General features: G+C 34.5%; 2 protein-coding genes across 9 annotated transcripts in view; one reads left to right on the forward strand and one right to left on the reverse strand.

Moving 5' to 3' along the window:
- The window catches only part of gw (trinucleotide repeat containing adaptor protein gawky), a 59,983-nt gene that overhangs the window by 35,773 nt on the left and 2,575 nt on the right, over nt 1-21,635 (forward strand). For 4 of the 8 annotated variants that reach the window (XM_080175214.1, XM_080175211.1, XM_080175213.1 and 1 more), the window contains exons 10-13: nt 1,206-1,596; nt 1,867-2,193; nt 8,108-10,164; nt 12,257-12,921. In XM_080175214.1, the coding sequence (XP_080031340.1) occupies nt 1,206-1,596; nt 1,867-2,193; nt 8,108-10,164; nt 12,257-12,580 (3,099 nt within the window). In that variant the 3' untranslated portion in view covers nt 12,581-12,921. The remainder of the gene's footprint in view (nt 1-1,205; nt 1,597-1,866; nt 2,194-8,107; nt 10,165-12,256; nt 12,922-21,635) is intronic. The other 4 variants (XM_080175210.1, XM_080175209.1, XM_080175212.1 and 1 more) reach the window with 2 other exon arrangements.
- Nucleotides 1-21,635, reverse strand: part of LOC145330586 (uncharacterized) — a 377,605-nt gene that overhangs the window by 24,485 nt on the left and 331,485 nt on the right. The window lies entirely within an intron of this gene.

Consider the following 21,635-nt stretch of genomic DNA (forward strand, 5'->3'; position numbering starts at 1 on the left):
ACTCTGGTTTTGATCTTTTTCATTTTAATATCCGCGGACAAATGTACAATGTTGTCCATGTTAACTTTCTGCATCTCTGTGTTGTTGTTTCAAGTCAAACAAACAAAATTTAAAAATTGATATTTTTATAAATTGTGTAATCATTGCCAGGGAGGGAGGGGACATTGGGTTGTTTTCTTATTCACTGGCTCAAGAACTTTGGGAACTCTATTGTATTTTGATTGGTTGGTGCATTAAGTTGGTTGTCCAAACGTTTTTACCACTAATTGTAATCTACAGATAAGATCATAATATTGTGCATCATCATTAGGGATGTACATCAATTTATCGGAGATTGTCTTATCCCTTTAAATCCCTGAATCATCGCACTAACAGCTGGATATTAGCTCATTTTTGCATTCAATTGGAACGTAGAAAGTGTTTGAAAATTTAGAAAGTGTTTGAAAATTTATTATGTAGTATTTAAAGAATACTTTTTTTGAAAAAATTGTTATTATTTTTTTCCTCAAATATATCAATAAATATACCTATTATTACTTGGATCTTACACCAGATTTTCATGTTCTCTAATAAAGTGAAACTTGAAGTGGGCTAAAATAACGATTTTAATCCCATCCCCGCCCCTCCTACTAGATGTACAAACTGACCAATACACGAGATCCATGTTAGCAAGCTAAATTGACAACAATTTTTCCCGTATATTCTACATCCATTAATACATCACAAATATATATTTATCAATCCCCCCCCCCCTTCTTTTTTTAACAGATGCACTTGTTGAAAAAAGTGGGTAGGGCCCCAGTGAAAGAAAAGTGTAGGTTGAAAAATTGGAATTTTAAAGACATTGGCTGATTACAAATTATTTGATTTGATAAAAATTATCTATTTATAATATTTTTAAAGTCTATAAATGCAGGGGTCTAAAGGGATAAGACAATGGCAGATAAATTGATGTACATACCCAATGATGATACACAAAATTACCCATTTTTAAATTACAATTAGTGGTTGAGTCGTTTGATCATTTAACCTCATGAACCAACTTAAAAATATCAATAAAAGTTCCCAAAGTTGTTAAATTAACGAATAATGAAAAATTATTATAATTCTTGGGGACTTGTGTAATAAACATCCCAACGTCCCCTCCCTTCCTACTATAAATGCCAAGATGTTCATACAAAACTAACTCTTGTTTATTATTTCAGGATGCTATGCAATGGCAATCGACCTCAACAGGACGTAATGACGGCACTGATCTCTGGAAATCCAACCTGTCTGGTGTGCCTCCCCCGGTGAAGCCGCAGCCCCAGACTCCGTGGGGCAACCACACCCCCGCCCACCCCGCCGACTACAAGACCTGGGGCGAGCCGGAGGATGATAACAACGGCCCGTCCGCTGATAATAACCGCGGCCAACAAGGCGGTGGCCCTATCGGCGGTGGTCCCGGTCCTGTGGACCCCCGCGGCAGGGGTAACATGGGTGGTGATAATGGTGTTGGTGGTGGTAATAGTTGGGATGATGGACCTGGTGCAGGTCCCCCACAACAAGGACAAGGTGCTCCACAGCCAAATAATCAACCTTGGGATACTGACCCAGGTATTATTTTTAAAAAATAAACATTTATAAAGCTTCTCTAAAAAGTACAACCCATTGGGACCATATCAGGGAACATTTAGCATCAGAAATAAAAACCTTAATACTTATTATTATGCTACCAGTTTTATAGGGGAGAACATCTAGTAGGATAATAATGTGTCGGTGGCTGAAATATTTTTTTGCTTTGCTTTACACTCTTAAGTCATTTATCCTATATTTTATACTTACTCACTGGCCTAATAACAACAATTAAAAACACTTTTTTTTCAGGCAAAGGCAAAGACGATAACTGGGGAACACCCGCCCCCTCAGCCAACCAATGGGGCTCATCCGCCCAGATCTCCGCCCCCTCCAACATGCAAATGGAACCCCGCGGTGGCATGGACGGCAACGGCGGCGGCGGTGGATGGGGCGCCCCGCCCCCAGTCAAGCCCGCCTCCGCCGCGGGCGGTGGTTGGGGCGCGCCCCAAGGCCCCGCCAGGGGCAGTGGAGCCGACCAGTGGCACTCTGAGAGTCCCAGCGCTGCACGCAGGATGGATGACGGAGGTACCAGTATTTGGGGCAAGAGTGGCGGCCAATCTGGCGCGCCTGGAGGAGGTAAGCCTCCCTTTTTGCGTAGCATAGCTACCAGTACCAGGGATAAGACAATTGGCCGATTAATTTATGTACATCTATAATGATTATACACTAAATTAACCCTTCTGTAGCGTAAAATTAGTGGTTGAAAGGTTGAGATTATAACATTATGAACAAACCTATCAAAATTCAATAAATATCCCCAAAGTTATTATTAAGCCATTGAATAAGAAAATGTTAATTTAAAACTAAAAAAAATGTAATGAACAGCCAAATGTCCCCTCCCTCCTTGCTTTCTTTTGCCAATTTAATAATTTATGTTCTCTGACTAGCACTGCGCCCCTTTTATTAAGGTGATCTGTTATCAAAGGTCTTGAGAAGGGAAGAAAATAGCCTAAAACCAAAATCCCAGAATCTATTTGCACCTTCCATTAAAGTGGAGAACCTAATCAATTCAAACTTATTTTCATTGTTAAAAAGAATCATAATTTTTTCGTATTCAGTAATTTTAATTTTTATTGATTTCATGTGAGTAAAATATTTTTGTGGTTGATAGGAAAAACCAACAAGAGAAATCATGTTTTATTGCTATATGACTACAAAAATCATTAATTTGAATATTTACAAAAAAAATCTCTACCCATGACTACTGACTTATTGTACAATTTTATCAGGGAGGGAGGGAATATTGGGGTGTTTGTTACACTAGTCCCCAAAGTTTTATAACATTAATTTCTTATTAGTTGGGTTAACAAAATTGGGTATTTTTATTGAACTTTAATTGGTTGGTTCATTAAGTTGAGTGTCCAAACGTCTTGTCCACTAATTTTATCTACAAGAGGGGTAATTTTGTATATTATCATTGGGGATGTACATCAATTTATCGTCCATTGTCTTGTCCCTTAGACCCCCGAAATTAAGATGTTAGAAATATGTCTGAAGCAAATTAACAGTACTGTGGTGAACTTTTTAATTATGTTTAATTTGGAACTATAAGTACATTTTTAAAGATAGGTACAACTTTCCTTTAAATTAAAGAAAGAAAAATTTCTTTATATGTCCTTTTAAGATTAGATGTCGCTTACCCTTCTCCAATTTGATGATATTAAAATAGGCAGAGAGAGAGGGGGGACAAGGGGCTGATTATAACACTAGTCCCCAAAGTTTCAAATTACATTTTATTATTCGTTGGCTTAACAATTTTGGGGACTTCTACTGAATTTTGATTGGTTGGTTGATTAAGTTTAATTTTAATCTACAAAAGGGGTAATTTTGTGCGTCATCTTTGGGGATGTATTATACATTAGTTTATTGGTCATTGTCTCATTAAAAGTTAGGATCGCATCCGCTAGTACAATAAATAAGTTCTAAAAAGTCAAATAATCATTTTTAGAGTACTAAACCCTGCTTTAAGTATATTTTACGGATCAGTGATTTTACACAGGGAGAGAGGGACATTAGGTTGTTAATTATACTAGTCCCCAAAGTTTTACAATAACGTTTCATTATTCGTTGGGTCACAAACTTTGTAGACTATTTAATTTGATTGGTTAGTTTATTAAGTTGGGAGTCAAAACTTTTCAACCACTAATTGTAACTACAGAAGGGGTAATTTTGTGTATCATTATTAGGAATGTACATCATTTTATCTTCGATTGTCTTATCCTTATAGATCCCTGGCTTTTAAGCAATTTTAGTAAAAAAAACTAGTGTAGTGGTTAGATAATAATTATAAAAAACAGCTTAAATTATTCAAATTAGTCTATTTCATAGCTACATTCATTACATAAATTAAATTTTATTTCCAGTACGGCTACGGAATTGTTTAATATCCGCTGGATTAGAACCGGTTCTCAGCCATACTGAAAAATCATTTATAGCATAGTATTATATTCAGTTTTCTACGAATATAAAATGTAAAATAATAAGATTAGTTCCGATACGATTCTATTAATTAATATTATAAAACTTAAAATAATGAAATAACTTATAGAGCAACTAAGCTTTTAAAAATATTTCAATTAGTCTTTTTCAACATTTATAACGTAACATTTTCTAAATATTTTGTCCATTACTAAATAAAAAAATTCTTTTAGTTGAGAGGTTGAAAAATACCTTCAGTTAAGTAATTATGACCGGGGATCTAAAGGGATAAGACAATGGCCGTTAAATTGATGTTCAATTACATCCCCAATGATGATACATTAAATTACCCCTTCTGTAGATTATAATTAGTGGTTGAAACGTTTGGGCACTCTACTAAATTAATCAACCAATCAAAATTCTGTAAAAGTTACCAAAGTTGCCAACGAATAAGAAAACGTTATTATAAAACTTTGGGGACTAGTGTATTAAAAAGGATTAAAAAGAGAAAAAAGTTTAGTTTTTGGAATGAATATAATTATTATTGTCTGGATGTTAAGTCAGATTTTCATGTTTTCTAATAGAGTGAATCTTGCAGCGGGCTAAAATCATCCACCCCCTCCCCTCCTACTGGATGAACGGACTGACCAATAAATGAGTTCCATGTTAGCAAAAGTTGATGTAAATTTTCCCCATTCATAATATCCACGTATATTTATTACTATAATTTAAACATATTTATTTTGAATTATCTTATTCCTAAATTGTGTAAAATAATTGAGATACTCTTTGGCGATTAGCCAAACTATTTAGTTTTAAAGTCAGGGATTTAAAGGACGCCTGCAAGAAATAACACGCTTTAACTGCTAAAAGACTGCCACAAGAAGACCCAATACCCCAAATTATAAGCCTTCAGCTTCAATAACAAAAAAGTTCTAGGCATTTCAAAATAGCATTTTATGTACAATGGAATTTTTGAAAGATTTCCAATGCTCATAAAAGAAAAAACAATATTAAATTACGTTGCCTAAACATAAAATTATAACCTTATCTTTGTCAGATTGCCTGTAACTGATTACATTTTTACAATAAAAACACCACATTTCATAGTCAAAATCTATGAAAAAAATTCGATTTAAATTGCATTTTTAAACGAAAATCATACTGAAACAAAGGGGTAAACTAATACAAGCTTAGCTGTGATTGGTTGTTAAGCTGATTCAGCCTTCTGATTGGCTACAGTACATTCGGTACAACGCAAGTAAAACTTAATTTTTTTAATGATTTTGACTATAAAAATGGGTATTTTTATTGTAAAAATATAATTAGTTACTGGAAACCTAAATTTATGACAAAAATAAGCTTATAATTTTGTTTCTAGGCCACGTAGTTTAATTTTAAAGTTTTCAACATGAGCATTGCAATTCTTTCAAAATTTCCATTGTACATAAAATGTCATTTTAAAATGCCTAGAACTTTTTTGTTATAGAAGCTGAAGGCTTCAAATTTGGGGTATTTGGTCTACTTGTGGCAGTCTTTTAGCAGTTAAAGCGTGGTATTTCTTGCAGGCTTCCTTTAAGGGATATGACAATTGAAGATAATAGTTATTTCTCGCATCGTATTATAAACAGCTTTCCGCGGACATAGAATGAACAATTATAAGATTAAAACCATTTTTTTTTAGCCCCGAGGTGCCGAAGGCACCGGCTAAAAAACTGGTTTTAATCTTATGATTGTACATTTTTATATTCGTAGAAAGCTGGATATAATACGATGCTAGACATAGTTTTTTCGTATGGATGACAACCGGTTCCTATCCACCGGATTCGAATGAATACGAGAAATTAGTTTCTGTCAATATTTTGAAGGAAAAACGATTTGGCACCAGAAAAGTAATTTTAATTTTATCAAGTATTCAATACTTTTCAAAATGGTAGAAAGGGGCTAGAAAAATAGATTGAAACCATCCTAAGACTAAAATCTGAAGATGAAATAGCCTAAAACCATCATGGGACCTATGTAGCTTACCTAAAGTATTATTGAGATCATAGGATTAAGACAATATTTAATGTTGTTTTTTTGCATTATTCGTTTAACAATAATAGCACGTTGATATCAGGGAGGAAGGGTACATTGGTTTGTTTATGATAACGTTTTCTTATTAGTTGGTTCATTTAGTTGAGTGTCCAAACCCTCCCTTTTCATGTGCCCGCTTATGTTATGCTTGCCTCAAAATTCTTTTAAAAAAACCATGTGACGCATATAGAAAACAAGGATGACAACATCCATAAAAGCGAAGCACTGAAACGGTAGGACAAACGGACATTAACACTTATATATTGTCAGAACTAAATAATCAGAATATAAATATATAAGACTCGAAGCAAAATTCTAAGTAAATTTGTTGAAAAACTGCTTTATACATAATAATGTTTATGGACATACCTACATTTTTAGGACTTGATTATAGAGTTGCTTCGCTTATAACATTATACTTTGTTCTCCCAGGAATCAATATACCAAAAATCAGATCAATCGAATGATTTGATCACATAAAAATTTGTTGTTAAAAAAGTTACAAAAATCAACATGTTTAAAACGGACGTACGGACATTTTGTTAATGATTATAGAGTTGCTACGCTTTCAAAATCGTACCTAACTATTAAAGGAATCACCATGCAAAATTTGAAATCGATAGGACAATTCTAACATGCCTAAATTAACGGAAAAAGCTATCCGTTACGGACGTACGGACGGACCGACCCTAATTATAGAAAAGCTTCGCTTTTAAAAAATAAAACTTATTTTCCTCTACATCAATTTGTACACTTCTGTATGTACTTTGAACTTTTATAAATTGAATTTTAAATGCAACCAAAGTATCTATTAGTTTTATATGTCCTTCAGTTTTTTTTAAATTCTGATAACTGTAATATTTATATATACCTTAAGTAGTAAGGTTTTTTGTCTGTAGCGAAGGATCTCCTTTTCAGTGAGGCTTCTTATAGGTCTAGGGAAGGTTTTTAACTATTTTTGGGGCGGGTATCTTCACCCAACTAGTGAAAAATGACCACCCCCAAAAATGCCCCTAGAGGCTTCTATTAAAAACTTTCACAATTAATCAAATTATAATAATTCTACATTTTTTTTTATATTACATCAAACAAAATGGTAAAATATGGGTTTCTTAAATTTTTTGTTATTATTTTAAGCTTATATGCAGCCTTTGAAAATATAATATTTTCTTGTATTCATTCGAATCCGGTGGATAGGAACCGGTTTTCATCCATATGAAAAAACTATGTCTAGCATCGTATTATATCCAGCTTTCTACGAATATAAAAATGTACAATCATAAGATTAAAACCAGTTTTTTTAGCCCCGAGGTGCCGAAGGCACGGGCTAAATATAATTGTACATTCTATATCCGCGGAACGCCGTTTATAATACGATGAAAGAAATAACTATTATCAAGATTATGATATCTGAAACTGAATGCATAGCATAGTATAAACGTTAACTTTTGATTGTGTGTAAATTTGTGTGTGTAAGTTTGTGTGTTTGTGTATCGGTGTGAGTGTGTGTGTATGGGTGTTTGTGTGTGAGTGAGTGTTGTGTGTGCGTGTGTAGCGTGTTTATTATGGTCACATGATTTTCTTGATTTTCAACATGCGTCCAATATTTGATTTTTAAATATCGATATTTAAGTCTATTTTGAGCATATTTGTAGTTTTTTTTAAATTACGCAGTAATTTGATGAAATTTATTTTTAACAATAACAAGGATGACAAGGACATTGGGCTGTTTATCACACAAGTCCCTAAATATTTATAGTAAAGTTTTCTCATCCTTTGGCTTAATAACTTTGGGGGCTTTTATTGAATTTTGATATGGTGTCCAAACGTCTCAACATCTAATGGTTATCTACATAAGGGATAATTTTGTGTAGCATCATTCGGGATGTACATCTATTCATCGGCCATTGTCTTATCTCTATGTCTCTGTGGATTTATAGTTAGGTTCCCTAAATCTTGAGATAAATATCAACCTAATAATATTTTTCTATTCAAGGATGGAAAGACATGCCCGTACCTAACCTGGGCCCCCGTGCTCCCCCCGGTCCCCCGACCCGCATGCCTCCCGGTGGTCCTGGCATGAAGCCTGGCGACGCCTCTCCCTGGGGCAACCCACAGCTGCAGGGCCGCGGCTGGGGCGACGACCCCATGACTCCCTCCAACCCCTGGGATGACAAGCAGCGTGATATGGGTATGTCAGTCGCTTCCAGCGGCAATGGAATGCCCGATTTATGGAGGAAACCAATGCGCACCTCCCCGTCCTGGGAGGATAGTGTCCCGGGCGGCGGCGGTGATATGCGCGGCTGGGGCAACGGCGGCGGAAACCGGCCACAATTTACCAAAGAGACCATCAGGTCGAGCAAACAGTTCCGTGTCCTCATGGACATGAACTTCAGAATGGAGGATGCGGAGACAGCTCTGCGCACCACCAACATGCAGCTCGAGGATGCCATTGACTTGCTCAACAACATGAACCGCGGCGGCCAAATGCCCGGCAACCGTGGCGGCGGAATGCCGCCATCAGCCGATAGCGGCTTCGGCGGTCCTCGCGGTGGTGGAGATCCCAGCTATGGGGATATGAGATTCCCCAACCCCGGGGGGCCGGGTGGTATGCCCTACCCGCCAGTCGACGGTCTCCCGCCTGGTTCAGCCAACCCTAGTCTACAGAACACTAGTCGTGGAAACATGAATCCTGCCCTAGTACAACAGATGACCATGATGTCAGGTGGAGGGGGGCCACCCCGCCCCCCACAGTCAGGCACCCCCAGCACCAGCCAGCTACGCCTACTTGTCCAGCAAATCCAAATGGCTGTCCAGGCCGGACATCTCAACGCTCAGATTCTTAACCAGCCTCTGGCCCCACAAACTCTGCTACTTTTGAACCAGCTGCTGCAACAAATTAAGCTTCTGCAGCAGTGTAAGAGTCAGCAGCAACAGTGTATGACCTCCCGCGGCGGTCAGAACAACCAGGCCCTGCTGGCCCTCAGTGTTCAAATCACCAAGCACAATCAAAACATAACCAATCTCCAGAACCAGATCACAGTGCAGCAAGCCCAGTATTTGAAGTCGCAGCAGCCGGCCTCCTCTATGGCGGCTATTCCGCCGCCCGCTGACCCCTCCGAGCTTAATCTTAACCTGAGTAACCTAAGCCTAACTGCGGACCAACAACAGGCGGCAGCTCAGCAGCACCAAGCCCAGGGCAGCAAGCTCAACAAGTGGATCAAGAATGACAATTCAGATGATTTCAGCCGTGCACCCGGATCCAGCAAGAGCAGCACCAGTCAACCATCACCCAATGTTCTGCTGGAGGGAGGTAGCACATGGTCCAATGGAAACAACGGAGCCGTTAGCGGCGGCTCTGGCTGGCCCGACAGCAATGACAAGAACAGCAATAATAACGCTACTGATGACACGGACTTTGGTATTCCTGAGTTTGTGCCGGGCAAGGCTTGGAAAGGCTCCAGCCTGAAGGATCCCAGCGAGGACCCAACCCTAACACCTGGCAGCGTGGCGGCCAACCCACTGCTCCACAGCCAGCCCCATAACGACATGAAGTCGAGCAGCAGCATGATCATGAGCAGCCAGTCATCCGCGGCAGCTAACAGCAGTGCTGTTGAGAACAGCCTCGGCCTCACCTCAACCACATGGAGCTTTGGCAACAGCGCCGGCGGCGCCAAGGATATGATGAGCAACGGTAGTGGTGTAGGCGGCTGGGGCTCCGGACTGCCGCCAAGCAGCTCAACAAGCAATCTTACAACCATGGGCCAAGATCTCTGGGGTATGGGACCGCGCGGCGGTGGCAAGCCATCAGGCATGTCAGGCTGGCCTTCAGCTGCTGGCGGCGGTGGCATGAGCAACGGATGGAGCAACGGCAGTAATATGCCGGGTGCCGGCGGCAGCGCGTGGCTGCTGTTGAAGAACTTGACTGCTCAAATTGACGGCAGCACTCTGCGCACCCTGTGCATGCAGCATGGTCCACTCAATAACTTCCAGCTGTTCCTCACTCACGGCATTGCCCTCGCCAAGTATAGCAACGGAAGTGAAGCCAAAAAGGTAACATTTTTTTCATTGTTTTAAGCCAATTTTGGCATATTTTGTTCTGGTTTAGTTATAACTAGCGGTTGCGCCCCCCAGCATCTAGGGGCTCTATATTCGGGGGTATATGGAAGGACAGAAAAATAGCCTAAAACCATATCCTGACATATTTGTATCTATAAATAAAATCGCCTAAAACTCTCTCAGAATATTTGAGAAGCCTCACTGCAAAGGTGAACCATATCAGTTCAGTGGTTAGTGAGATTCTTCTATACAGACATAAAAAGCTTTTTATGATAGGATAGGTTTTAATTGTTGAAGATTTTTTATAATTACCTAATAAAAGCATTTTATGTAAACTGAACATTTTTTTGCTTATTCAACTTACAATTTACTGTTTTTCCTCAATGATAGACATTTTTTTCTAACTTTTTGCCCGTCTGTCTGCTGTTTTTTTTAAAGTCATTGTGCATGGTAGATTCCTTTTTTCGTTAGTGGATAACATAGTCGCACACCCTCAATTTCTGTGAGGGAAGGGGCATTGGGCTGATTAATACACTAGTCCCCAAAGTTTTTATAATAATATTTTCTTATTTGTTGGCTCAATAACTTTGGAGACTTCAGTGAATTTTGATTGGTTGGTTTATTAAGTTGAGTATTCAAACGTATCAACCACTTATCTTAAGTTACAGAATGGGCAATTTTGTGTATCATCATTGGGAATGTACATTAATATATCGGCCATATTGTCTTATCCCTTTAGATCTCTGATTTTCTTGGGAGGTGGGTTGAAACATAAATGGCCCACTTTCGATTAAGGGAATTCAGTGTCTCACCCATTTATTGTGTTTTGTCTTATTTCTTTTTACTTTTCAATTAATATTAAAAGTTAGTTTTTTACACCTAATACTTTCTATTAGATGCATGTTTTTTTTTAAAAACGCATACAAATTTTTGTCATTCCATAAACATTTCTATTAGCTATCTCAACTTCATGGTTTCCGTTTTTTCCCCGTAAATATTAGAATGTCTGTCGTTTTTTCAGTTTTTGTCGCATTGTGTTATAGACAGCTTTCAGCGGATATCAAAATTAAAAATTATGACATTAAAACCAGTTTTCTTAGGTCCGAGGGGCCGAGTGTACTAGCCAACAAAAGTTGTTAATTTTTTTTTAGTTTCGTGTAAAATTGTCTGTAATATGATGTTATACATAATTTTTCGGTATGGCTGAGAACAGGCGGATATTAATCAGTTTCGAAACCGTACTGAAATTTTTTTTTGTCTAATATCGTTTCTCTGTCAAGAAGTAACCATGATAATAAAGACCTTCCAACAGGGAGGGAGTGGACATTGGGCTGTTTATTGCACTAGTCACCAAAGTTTTTTAATGACATTTTCTTATTCATTGTCAACTTTGGGGATTCTAGTGAATTTTTCATTTTTTTAAGTGTTCCAACGTTTTAGCAACTAATTTTAGTCTACTGAAGGGGTAATCTTGTGTATCATCATTGTGGATGTACATCAATTTATCTACCATTGTCTTATCCCTGTGGAAAGACCTTCCAGTCAAATATTTAGATTCATCCTTCATTGAATTAATTCCACGAATTTTGCCAGGCTTCTGCAATTCATTTTTATTTGTTTCTCAGCCGTTTGGCAAATTGTTAGGGGCAATGTTTTCCTTTCTATTAAATTGGATGAGGGGGGGGGGGGGCGGGTTACATTCAAATAATTTGTTGGGGGGGGGGGGGTACATCTTTAACAATTATGCTACTGGTTTTTAATATTATTAGTTGATAATTATTATTTTGATCAGAATTAAAGCAGGGATAAGACAATGGCGGATAAATTGATGTATATCCCCGTTGACGATATACAATAGTACCCCTTATGTAGATTTTAATTAGTGGTTGAAACGTATTAACAATTAACTTGATTAACCAACCAATAAAAATTTACCTAAGTCCCCAACGTTGTTAGGTCAACGAATAAGAAAACGTTATTATAAAACTTTGGGGACTAGTGTAATGAACACTGAACAGGCCATTGTCCCCTCTCTCTCTCTTTGGGATTAAAGAGATTGAAAATTAAGGTTTTTTAACTTTTTCAGGCTCAGAACGCATTGAACAACTGTGTGTTGGGCAACACCACCATCCTGGCCGTGGTGGCTGACGAGCACGAGGTCGAGACCATTGTCCGCAGCCTCAGCCAGGGCAGCAGCCAGCGCGGCCCGCCCACCTCCAACCCCTCCTTCTCCAACTATTCCGCCTTGGCCAAGTCGAGCAGCGCCGACAGCTGGTCCAACCTGTGGTCGACCGGCGGCGGCGGCGGAGTGGGCGGAGGCAGCGTGTGGGGCGCCCCTGACGACCAGCATAATAGGACCACGCCTCTCAACTCGTTCATCCCCACTGATCTGTTGAGCGAGACCATGTAAATTTTTGAGAACTTCTTGCGGCTGGCTGGTGCGGACTTAGACGTTGTGAGCAGACAATATCTAACCCTACCAGACAACCAACTAAATTATTAAATGAAAAAAAACACAACACACCTTCTCACAGGGCTGTAACAATCTGCTTATTCAAAGTAGTCTTTATTATTATTATTATTATCTATAATATATATAAAAATTATATATATATGTTAGTATAAAAACAAAGATAATTGTTGCATAAAATTGATTAATTGACGGGACTTTGTAAAAAGTCCAACTTGATATATATTGATGATAACCTCCATAAATAATATTCAACTGGTTTTTACCAAAAACGAAAACTGGTAGGTTTTCAGGAGAATATGGCTGACCCAAATGAAAATCAGCCATTTTCTGCGAAACGTCTCATTTCTATAAATATTATCAAAAATAAAAAAGGAAGCCATATTATACTCATTAACTACTACTAGATGTTTCAATATGATGAGAGATTCTCGCCTCTTTTTATTATTATTATATTATTATCTTAGTTGTGTAAGGGATATTAAAATTATTAATTATAAAAATATCGTATTATAAATTTTTACTACTACTAAAAACCATGGTCATTATTATACAGACTACTAAATTTTATTATTATTATGACATGAAATGCCGGCCTTTATAGTATATATATCTTTTACTAAACTGTATAATATCATGGGTAGCTGTAAGCACAATATGCCAAATTATAGACCACCATTTCTCTCTACACCCTTCCTTTTTGTACACATGCTGGAAAAACCTGTTTTTACATACAATAGAGTCTTTAAAAAGTATTTTTTTTCTATGTATGCCTTTGGTAAACATCACTTTTTAAACTTTAAATATCAGCTGATTTTATTTATAAAAAAAGGCATGCATGAGTGTTTATCATTTCAAATTAACTTTTTCCAAAAATGCATTTTGTTTGTATAGCAGGGGATTTATGTGTGTTGGGGGGTGGGAGAGAGGTTTGCAGTGGTGCAGTATGACGCTGACCTCGTGCAAGCACAACTATCTACGCGGCATTTACGGAAAATGCCGCGCATTTTTATGTACGTGGTTGTGCTGGGCCCGCTGGTCTAGCTTGTGGTAGACTATGCTGTGAATATCTAAGTGACGCTATCAAAATGAAACATGTATTTGAATTGGGACCTGCCAATCATTATGATTATATCTACACCCCCAATGATTAAAAACAAAAGTCTCCTCTTATATATTATGACATAATCCTTTCATTACTAATGGTGCAAATTTAATGTTTATGAATTTTAAAAAAGAAGGAGGCTTATTGGAGATTAAAATTGCCATTTTTGTTTTTATTATTTTTAATGAAATTTTTGGTAAAAAAAGTCAATTTACACTTTGCATATTTAAGTAAACTCAGTCCTTTTAGTCTTTAAGTTAATCATAGTTCTCTGTTTTTCTTGCGTTTTATCATAAACCTGGAAGATTATTAAAGTAATTTAATATGAATAATATCTGTGTTAATGTTATATAATGATATCATAATTCTTCAAAATATTAAAATTCGTAATATTATAATATTATAGTTTGCTTAAAAACCAAAAGATTTGACAATGTTGAGTCGCTGTACAGAGAGGCTCTCAATATAAAAATCTACCCCAATTATTGTGCTGTGTCTTAATTTTGTTATATTATAATATATTAAGTCAAACTTAAGCATTAAGTTAGTCATCAAAAAATAATAAGAAATGATTAATAGATTGAATAGTGCCGACCTATCTGTAATATTAGCAAAGACATATAACAGTCCTGTTTTTTCTTATTTTCTCAAAATTTTATGTACTTAAATTTTTGCTTTCATGAGAAGAAATTAGAAATGCCATATTTATAAATCTGACATATTGCACATAAAAAAAAAACTTTAAAAATTCCAGCTTTCCAAATCAAGTGATCTTTTGTATTTATAATTAAAGATAAACATTTAATTTTTCACATAAATAAAATATTAAAATATAACCTTGATATAAAGAAAATAATCTCACAACTGGCCAAATTTGAATATTTCTGTGAATTGTGACTTTATATTTTGTTTTCATTTTTTGATAATTATTTAATTTAAACAATTTTGTCTTACTTGTCATTATTTATATAATATCTTAAGATCTTAGTGATTATTTAAAATGTCGGGGGTGCAAGAAGCATTGCAAGCCCTGAGAGAAAAAAAACCTCTAAATTAATCTAACAACTGATCTTCACAACCCCCAATAAATGCTACTTGCACTTATGACTTAAAGCACAATGGAAAATGATTTATCATAGATTTTTGCACTCAAATGAAATGATATTTGCCTTGCCGTACAATCGTACTGTTATGTACACAAATTCCACATATTTATCAACACACACACAACAAGTATTTATATATTCTCTTTTTATTGCAAATTTTTCATATTATTTTATTTTTATTATTGAGAGAACAAAAATAAATGTAAATGCATAATTGAACACAATCTAAATTTTTGTAAACTCAGTGAAGACTTCTCAAGGCAAATATCAAAATAATACCCCCCCCCCCCCCCCCCCCCTCCAGTCCTTAAAATGTGTAATTGGTTGTAGTGAAAAATTTTATATGTATCCAAATGATGATTGATGTGTACAAGTACACAGACAACCACAACTACCATTCACACAAGTTGTAACACACAAGCAATATTTTTAGATAAAAAAAAACATTACGCCCAAAGCATTATATGATTAAAACAGAAGGCATATCCAAATTTTGAAACTGATGAATTAATCAATTAAAAATATTTATCCATGGATCTTCAAGAAATAATCTATTTATAAACTTAGCTGTTTGGTATTGGATTTTAAAAAGAGAAAAGACTGCTGCCTTTTTTTTGTACCGAGTGACTTGTGTAATACTTAGTGGCACAATTAATGTGTACTCTTTGTATACTTTGTGTGTACTCTTTGTACACTTAGTGTATTCTTTGTACACTTTGTGTGTACTCATTGTACACTTTGTGTGTACTATTTGTGCACACTTACTATGCATGTGCCTGCTGCTGGCAGGATAGAACCCACACACACATACACAACACATGTGATCTCATTCCATATTGACATGAACTAAACAGGCGGCGGATAAACAGGGTGTACCAGGATGGGTTTTTACAGGCAGGTTTTGTTCCATTTTCCATCATATTTAATCTTGGCTGTACACCATATTGCCTTTTGTTTGCAGGACATAAAAAACTTTGCCATTAAAAACCTGTTCAGCTATACTTTTCATCCGACCGTCGAGCTTTCATCAAAAAGTCCAAAATTAATATTTATATATTGTATATTTTCTTTATTTTTTAACATTTTTTCTCTCCTAAGGCATATGATTTCCAAAGCGCGTACATTATTATATTGTTATTTGAAGAAGAAGAAAAAATGAGATTTACCGAATTTATTAGTAATCAATCAATAATAGTAAAGGCTGTTATCATAAAATAGCCAAAAACCTTCATCATCAAGAGCCATAATTGTAATGCAAGTCTTGCTAAAAAATAAAGCCTACACTAAAGTAGTAATAAAAAAAATCAAGAAAAAAAGTTACAAAAAAATTAGATTGACTCTACCGACATGTGATAACATAAACTAAAAAAGAAAAAAACAATTGTTAGTGCGCCTGTGTTACTGTTATATATTATATTTGGGCCAGGTCTCATAATTCATGTGTTCACAATATCTATCTAGTATATCTATTATAAAAATAATATTATATCTATACTGAATTTACACACTTTTATTCACCACAATATAAAAAAAAAAAACTCGCCTGAAATTAATATCAGGCTACTCTCTCTCTCACAGGCGGTCAAACTAATTATTAGAATAGTATCCTAGTTTTTTTTTATGATAATTCAATAAAAGACATAGCCAAAAAATAAAATCCCTATAATAAAGGAAAATCTACCTACAAAATTATTTCAGTGAAACTCAATTATGTGAAAAAATCCTTTATTATATTATTAAATATTCGGCCATAAAATGTGCAAATTTTGTTAAAAATGAGTTTATAATATCAATTCACCAATAATTAAAGTAAATAAATAGCAAAGCAAATACATATCAAAAATCACAAAGAAAAAATTCCTATTTTAATTTTTGTTTTTCTCTAAATGACTGAAAATTTTCTCCCAATTTGTTAATTTTATTCAAAGAAGCTATGATTAATACTAAAAAGCGTATCATTGTGTATTTAAAGATGTTTTTTCATGAATTTGAATTTTGTATTATTGAAGTTGAAATGTGCCATTCTTTAAAAATGTGATACATGGCAGATTTTTAGTAATTTTATTCGTGCAATCTTTATTATGTTTATTTTGGGATAATATACCAGCTTTACCCAATTTCTCAGGACTCAAAAAATGTATTTTATCAAATACTGTCAGCCCGTCCATTGCATTTTGTTTTAGTCAGATAAAAAAAGTGCCCAAAATATATGTAATAAAACAATATTTAATTAACATTTCAAAGCCGTTTGAGCCCTTTTTTTGATTTTTCATTAAATTATTTTCTTTGACTTATTTTTTAAAAGTCTTTTTATTACAAGGGGGGGACATAGAGGGGAGAGAGTTAGTTGCATAGCGGGCTTAACCTCAGGGGGCCTTGTCGGTTCAGCCCGCTATTTTCTAGATAATAGCGGGCTGTACACTTTGCTTGCAAGCAGTAGGATCTGCGCGCTATTCCCCCCAAGTAAGCTGTCATATCAGCTGCTTTCGGAGACTGTTAGGCCAGCTGCCGCAGCTGGTTTCATAAGCAGCTTGCTCCTATACCCCTCCCCTTTCAGTCTTCCTTCCCCACCTCCCTTTTTACTTCATCCCCCCCCCCCTCTTTTGATTACGACCCTCTTTTCGAACTGAAGCTGTGCTGACAGCAAAATTAAAGGGAAGTCATTTTTACAAAAATGTAAAAAATCAAAGCTAAAAAAAATATTTTTATCAAACAAATAAATGTTAATAATTATTTTATTTGAAATTTTATTTTCAATTTTATCTATATTTTGACTTAACCTGCTAAAAATTCTTTCCCTTTTTTTCAGCATTGGTGAGCTTGTATTTTAAACTAGCAGAGTTGTAAAAGTAGGGGGGGAAGGTGTAACAGGGGGGGGGGGTGGATTACCTTGATATTTTAGATTTTAATTTTTATGGGGGGGATGGGTAGAAAAAAAGGGTAGTGGGGCCTCAACTAGAGTTTTTTTCATTTTATACATTTGTTATCTATATTTCAAAATGATAAAGATAGCTTTTTCATTTTTTTTTTATTATAAAACAAAATAACATTTTTTAGCTCTCTCGGCTTTGAAAAATAATGTATCTATCTATCTATGTATAACTGTGAGCGCCCTTTTTTAACTGTTCTAGCTATGCCTTGGCCTGTGGCAAGCACAAATTATTTCAAGTAAAAAGTACGATATCAATTGAAATATTTTACCATATTTTTCATCAAAAAAAGCTGTCTTGAAATCTTTCAAAAATTGTTTCTTCCACAAATTTTTTAAAAATGGTAAAATGTATGTTTTTGCTTTCAGTCCAAAGTGTTGACAAAATCTCTTTGATAATTAAGAAAAGCTTAATATTTTTAGGTCTTTAAGAAAATCTAGTCATTATTTTTTCAAACTTATGTAATAATAAATTAAATAATTATGCCGTTCAATAATGTTTTTTATTTCACATATTTTATTGTTAAAAAATGTATAATGTTTAAGTAAATACGGCCGCAAAATCAAAAATTAAAAAACTCAGTAAATTTTTACAAGATACTTATTGTCCCAATGGAAAAAAATCACAAAAATTTGTAAAACATAAATTTTCATTACTAATACCAAAGAATTGAAAATACAAGCACTTGAATTGGCCTAAATTTTGAGAAAATTTTTTAATTTCCAATAATAACTCTAAAAAACCACAATTCAATGACTTGTTTTTGTGCCAAACTAGTTACCTTTAAAGAAGAAAAAAAACAAGGATTTCAAATTTTTTAAGGTCTTTTTTTTGTTTAAATTCTAAAAATTTGCCTTTACCTTTGAGACCATCAGAGCTTAATGTTTCTTATCTCGATGCTAATTATTACACAAGTGATAACAATAATTTGATTATAAAATTGTTGGATCAAGTGCAGTTCGTGGTGCAACATTGCTGGTATCGAATGCTTCCTGGTTCCTGGGATTATCACAAAAGTTGCTGGATCCAGCAACATAAATATTCACCTAAATCTTAGGTTTCTGAATTATTAATGCTAGATCCAGGAACTTTGTAATAATCCTAGGACCTGGAAAGCATTCGTTACCAGCAGTATTTCGCCACACACTGCATTTGACCCAAATTGTTTTGCTTTGTAATTCTTAATTATTCTTCCTAATTTTGTTAATTAGTATTATGTCAATTATTGCTCAGAAATCGGGTTTATGATGTAGCAAAAATAACACAAAAAGTTTATTTATATTTTTCTATGATTACTAAGGGTTTAACAGATGCCATTCTATTATGATTACTTAAAAAAAACAAATATTAATATCAATATATAGCCAAAATAATTGTTCTTCATATATGAAAAAAAAAAAATTCTGTGATTTAATATGTTATAACGAAGTTTTCGCTGACATATAAAGTGCATTTTTTACACATCAATCAAAGGGTGTATTAAGTACCAATGCAATAATAAGCAAAAAAAATTAGCCTTAAAATAGTATTTTTAATTTTACAATAGAGAAAAATTGTTTTAATTTTGTTTATTTTACCAATGTAACATAGGTAATATTATTTTGTCATATTGGCAATATTTTTTTTATAAAAAAAAAGTCAACTCTTTAATATTTTAATTTGAATTCATGAAAAAAAGTCTTAAAAATTGATGTATCGTGTTCGAATATCATTAATTATTTTATCTAATCAATTTTTATTGATAATTTAGTTGAGTGCATTATCTAACAAAAGGTATTTTTCAACGACAAAAAAAAATTGGCATCATCATTGCGAATATATATGTGTAAATATATAATATCTATATATATGATTGCTAGCAAATAACTTGATATCACAATATAATTATCTTTCTAGCTCTGTATTAAGAGCTGTGTAGACTGTGCATAGATCTTGTTCTTGTGGAATATTTTATCCTCTCTGAATTAATCCTGCCCCTATGCTTTCCTCCAATCAGTTGATAATCTAAGGATTTATTCTGCAGAGGATAAAACATTAGCAGACAAGCATTCATATGTTTTAATGTAGATTGTACAGAATTATTATTATAAGTTTAAGGATATTATTACATGTTTTTAATGAAAAAAAATGCCTGGCTTATACAAGGGTTTAATTATTTTAAAATGCATCTTTTGTAAGTTTATATAATGTGTTGCTATGTAGTTTGCACATTCTTGTAAACTGTACAGCATGCATGATATATTATCTCAAGAAGGGAGGGAATATTGGGCTGTTTATTACACTAGTCCCCAGAGTTTTATAGTAAATTTGTCTTATTCGTTGGGTCTTTTATTGAATTTTGAGTGGTTGGTTCATTTAATGGAGTGACCAATAGGAATAATTTTGTTTATCATCATTGGGGACGTACATCAATTTATCAGCCATTGTCCTATCCCTCTATATCCCTGATCTTAAAACAACCATTCTAAATAAAAACACCTTGGCACATAAGCTGGGCAAAGTCATGGGATTGTAAGAAAAAAATGCTTGGATTAAGTAAACTTTTCTTTTTTTTTAACAGCTTTTTTTTATCTTTTTAAAATGGTGAACCACTTTTTAACATCATTTATTGTAGTTTTCGTCTGCAATTTATTGAAGTAAAGATTTCACCTAAAATTTTCAATATTTTCTCGCTTTAAATTGCTTATTTTTAAAAAAAACTTACTGTTAATTCTAAATTTTTGGCTGGTGACAAACCAAATTTATATCAAACCTTTTTTTATTATTGTTATATTATAATTACATTGCACGTCTTTCAATGATGAAAATTTAAACTAAATGGTTCTAATTTGATATAAAAACAAACTTGCAGTCAGACCTCCAAGTTTATTTCTGGCATTGCTCTATGTGATATGGTACAAGGTTTGGAAGATAAATTTACAATATCAATGCTATTTATCTATCCCTCCTGTATTTTTTTTCTAGTACTCAAAACAAAAAGTTTGTCACCGTAAGTCCAACAAATAAAGCATATTTGGTCGTTTTTAAAATGATTAAAACAATCTCGATGTTTTTTCCTACTTAATATTATATTTAAACTGTTGAAAAGTGTACTATCCAGCCTGCATTGCAAAATTTGTTGCAAACATTTAATTAGTAAAAATGCAATTTATGTTTTAATAATCTATGTAAAACAAATGATAAAATAATATACATATATATTGAAAAAACTCATTATAACTCTTCTTGGTGCGATTTGGTACTTTTATTATGTAAAGACATGAAAACTATTTTTGTAACATTATGCAGTGATTCGTCCTCTCCATCTCAAGCTTATTAGTAGTAATATTAAAGTATATTATATATATATTTAAAAATTGTAAAATTTCAAGTTTTGAACAAAAGGAAGTTTTTCTAGTTTTGTTTGTTATCATTGGGTAACAACTTTTGATACACAAACCTTTGTCTGCATGTCTTCCCAGTATAATTCATAATTTGCCAGATCTGAACAGTTTATCCTTCCATTTTGTTCAAATCTTCCCTCCTCTCAAGTAGAAAATTGTTATTTTTAACAAAAATTATCCCAAAAAAAAGTAGAAATTTGTGTATACCTTTCTATCTAATCCCTATGCTAATAACATATGGATGTGATTTTGTCAGCTAATTCTAGATCATACTTTTACCATTGCCAAATCAGAATGCCTTTTTTTTAATTGATTATTTTTGCATCTTGCTCAAGGCTTTTTGGATGCCAACACCTTCCCCCTCCAACTCGCCACCTGCTCTGCTACTCATCTTATTGGGTGCATTAATTGTTTTGTCGGGAGGTTGGGGTTAGGGTGTTAGATATTCATGCCGCCTGTATGGGCACCAAA

The sequence above is a fragment of the Acartia tonsa genome, chromosome 10, assembly GCF_053477335.1.
Source record: "Acartia tonsa isolate MP-2025a chromosome 10, ASM5347733v1, whole genome shotgun sequence".
NCBI lineage: Eukaryota > Metazoa > Arthropoda > Copepoda > Calanoida > Acartiidae > Acartia > Acartia tonsa.